Here is a 4,291-nt window from a genome sequence, read left to right as displayed (position 1 = left end):
ACACACACACACCCTGGAAGCTAACGGTACCCTCATACACCGAGACAAAAACGATTAATGTGCCGCTCGCCTCTCACAGACGACTGACCGAACGCTATTGTGCTGATGTATAACTCATGGAGAAGGTTCAAGTTTCCTTTTACAATACTTATTTTCCTTCCCTCTCAAAAACAAAACTCAGGTAATCAAATAAAACCAAATATACAAAGCAAGCAACCATTAATCATATTTTACAGACCTGACCGTGCAGTTTAACCAAAGTACAAAACGATTATTAAAGGAGAGAGAAAAAAAAATGAGGAAAAGGAGAAAAAAAGAAAGTTGCTTAAAGATAGATGCCTACAAGATCCTATTCCAAGCCCTGCACACCTGTGCTTGCACATCATCCCAAATGACAGCTCTGCTTTCATCAATCATCTTTTGAGTGTTATCAATGCAAAAGCACTCCATAGCCCTGAAGCCCTAAATTGATCTTGGCAGTAAGTGTGAGTCATAGCTACTGGCCAGCTGTGATTTTCAAGGACGGAAATAATTAATCAAATATTGCTCCTAAGTACGCAATCTGACAATAATCACATCAGTGTCGTAAAGGGCAGCCTGTAATCACTTAATAACCAACTGGAGGAGCAGTTTTTACAAAAGATAATATTAAATTTTATCCAACTTAATTGTTGAAAATGAATGTGCTGTAGGCTACTTGTTTTTTTTTTTAATAAATAATATTAATGTAGCGACACAAAGTTTCATCTTATCAAGATCTTGAGTTGATTTTCCATTGTAGCTTTGAATTTAAGCTCAGTAACAGGCTCTCAAAATTGCCCATCAAGGGTCATGGCATACAATACAATGTATGTTTAGATTCCAAAATGTGCGGTTCAAACAAAGATTTAAATCTCTGATGTGATAGAGAACATCATAAAACTAAGTGGAACAAACACAGACTTTGGGAGAGAAAACAGTCATGGTGTGAACACTGGGAATTCAGTATAAAACAAAAGGAGACAAACAATAAAACACTCTCTGCAACATTTATAAGTTAAAAATACCTTTAAATCACCACCAACCCCTCCCCCAAAAACAGAATTCAGAAATTGGTAATGTCACACAAACATTGTCTTTTCACCTTTATCCTTACTATGGCATCTCCAAACCAACCAAAAGGATTACGAGTTTGGGAGAAAAACATAAAAAGTTATCACTTTGTCTCAAATTATATTTCACGCATGTATACTCCTCACACTGAACCCCGATGGTTTTTGGATTAAAAATGATCATGTGGAAGTTTGAAGGAGTGGGAAAACAGAGAAATACAGTTCTATTACCATTCATCTTTGTCTTCAAGTCCTCCCTATAGAATGGAGAGGTACCAAATTTAACCTCAAGTTCTGAGATGTAAAAAAATAACTAATATCTTCAACAGTACACTCAGATCAAATGCATGTTATGTAAGATAAGTTGAAAGCTGGAAACTTTTTCAGTGACTATCCAAATTAATAGTTCCTGTTTCATGCTTTAAAACACACCAAAATCAACACAAACTATTCTACTAAAAAGGTTTTTTTAACATACCCGAAATGACGATGCACGTATCACGAGCTTGTCTTCGCATGGTTTTGTGGGCATTATCCGCCAGAGCAAAAATATGTGGGGGCCGCTCATAAATCTCTCTGTCCTTATACTGCTGGACAAAGCTGTTATTGTAAATATCCATAGACCTGTACGGATTCACTGAAACGACCACTTCGCCAATGTAGGTGTAAATTTTCCCTTTGTTGAATCTGAAATGAAAGATGCAACAACACACATTATCATGATGATTACAAATATTTTAAATATCTCCCTAAATGTAGCCTACCAATAGCTTTGACAGTGCTTATTGAAGGGATCACTCCTATGCAGTTACGTCACAATTTCCAGAAATTCAAGAAGAGCCCTCACTCGAGCCTAATTTCAAAATAAAAAAAGAACCCCCCCCCCTGCAGACACAAAAAAAATCAGATCTGTACAATTGTAAGCTAGACAGCACATCTATTACATATTTGGCAACTTGGAAACACATGTGTCACTTTTCCCATAAAACTACGACAACAACAGAGTTGAAAGTTGGCAAGTACCTACCTGCAAAAAAATGGATAGGTCCCAATGACGGAGCCCGATTTTTTATTTATTCATTTCCTGAATTTAGAAAAATATATTTGACCGTACTTCTTCAAGGCCTTTGTGATTATTCTACTGAGAAACAAAACAAATCTGCGTAGCTCTCCTTCACAACGGAAGTTCAGTACCGCTCTTTAACGTTCCCCTAAGAAACATGATTCAAGAGACGGGGTGAGTAATTTTTTAGACTTACCTGTAGTACATGGAGACGTGATCCTGTGTATGCATTCAAAGAGTTGTTTTTAATATAGGGCCCAAAGAGAAAAACTTTTCTATTACTGGGTCAAGATTTTTTTTTTTTTTTTTTTTTTTTGGGTGGCTAGCCTGTAGAAGTGCCATGCAAAGTTTCGTGGGCAAATAGGTAAATTTGTCAATGAGCTAGAATTTTTTTTTACAGAGGAAAGTGAACAAGCTATCTATAGACACTGCCTCTGTGATTTCGAAGACGTCGGTGTGTTCCTTTTACAGTGTAGCAGCCCTTTCGTGGATTATTATTTTCTTAGTGCTTTTTTGTGATGGTGTAAGGAGAAACCCGTATTTTGGGATTGTGAAGGGCTAGAGAGCAATACACTAAAGCAATGTAGATCAAGAGAGGAGTTAAATTAATCAAGGCAGACCTAATCTAAAAGTAATAGTAATATAGATCTAGAAGCCAGGTGTGACTGTTAAAAGCTAGAGACAGTAATAGATGTAAAATGCCTCCGCGGCATAGACCAGTAGGAGCACTGACGCCAAGACGTCGACCCCGAACAAAGCCGGGTACCCAGCTAGTTCATTATATAACTGACAATGGAAACAACTGTTTTTAGAAAAGATAAGATATGATATCATTTTTATATGATTAAAGCTGCTTCAAATGAAAACTAACACCAAAATAAACATTATTTAGCTTCAAAAGTCCTTTACATTTGAAAAAAACAACAACACATTACTGTAGGCCTACACTTCAATTTTTTGTTAATAAATGCTCAGAAATGTTATTTTTCTCATGTTTATCTATCACTACTGTCTATCATCTAGTATTCTTCCAAGCATTAAAACATCACATCATCTTGAGCACTTAGACCCTCTCCCTGCCTGCAAGTTCAAATATTTTTTAATCAACTTGAGGATCGTGTTGGTTCATCAAAAATTGGGTGTCAGTCCATTAGACAGTCTACAGATGTTTCTGTTCTACGTCACAGTCACAGCCTACCACTGGACCACTCTTATCATTCCTCTAGAGAGCCTACTAGGCTTCTACAAACCATAAGACTAAACATTTTCCCCCTGCATTTTTATACAGGCTTGGGATTGTCCCTCGTGTAGTAAAAACTGTTTCCTAAAGGCTACATACAGGCCCCCCTACACAATCATGTATTAGTACTATTGGCATTGGGGCTGAGGGAAATATTGCACAGGTAGGCAAATACAATAGTCAATAGTAAAATAATACAAAGGGCAGATCTATTCATTTAACCATTAATCAATTCAATCCCTAGTCTATGCGCGTCTTCTAAAGACAACGAACAAAAAAGTGCTATCTAGACTAGATAAGAAGCCAGACAAAACTTAAAGAGAATGCGGAAGCGCAAGAGTTGAGTCACACCGACACCGGTACGGAACCGCCCGCTTCGAAGCTGTAAAGTAGAGATTAATCAAGGTAATTTTGACAAACATTGTCTGCGAGTTAAAATTAGAGAAGAAGCCAATACACAACACAATTATAAATCCAATCTCACCTGTGTTTCAGGTTGTCCATAAAAGCATCCAAAGAGAGTTCATGAAGAAGAACGAAATCGCCAACCCCAAACTCGGGGCCTTCGTGTATGCCCGCCATACCGTTAGCTTTCCGTGAAACGAATGACAGAAGAAAACACTTGCAGTGTGTTCTTCTAGTGCCAGCAGTGGGCTGGGCTCAGTGGGCTGGGCCTACCTGTTGGCGCAGATTAGCCAGGACGCACAGGAAATGTAAGTTTATGGCGTCAGATAGATAAACAATGTAACTTTAAACATTTTTTCTTGCTGCAGCCTTAAAGTTATTGCCTCTATTAAATGTTTATATAAGTTAGAAATATTTTTTAAAGAGTGATTAGGACATTATCTTTTTCAATCGTATAAATAAAACAGCTTTAGATACCTTTACTGTAGCCAA

General features: G+C 37.4%; 1 protein-coding gene across 1 annotated transcript in view; it reads right to left on the bottom strand.

Annotated features, from left to right (window-relative positions):
- LOC101864441 (unconventional myosin-Id) overlaps positions 1 to 4,065 on the bottom strand; it is a gene marked incomplete in the record, with an annotated part of 60,556 nt that extends 56,491 nt beyond the window's left edge. Inside the window, 2 exon segments of the mRNA XM_013079398.2 lie at positions 1,570 to 1,778; positions 3,879 to 4,065. Coding sequence (XP_012934852.1) covers positions 1,570 to 1,778; positions 3,879 to 3,976 — 307 coding nt within the window.
- Between the last annotated feature and the right edge of the window lie 226 nt (positions 4,066 to 4,291).

The sequence above is a fragment of the Aplysia californica genome, unplaced genomic scaffold (genome assembly GCF_000002075.1).
Source record: "Aplysia californica isolate F4 #8 unplaced genomic scaffold, AplCal3.0 scaffold00050, whole genome shotgun sequence".
NCBI classification, from domain to species: Eukaryota; Metazoa; Mollusca; class Gastropoda; order Aplysiida; family Aplysiidae; genus Aplysia; species Aplysia californica.
This window is presented reverse-complemented; position numbering and strand designations above follow the sequence as displayed.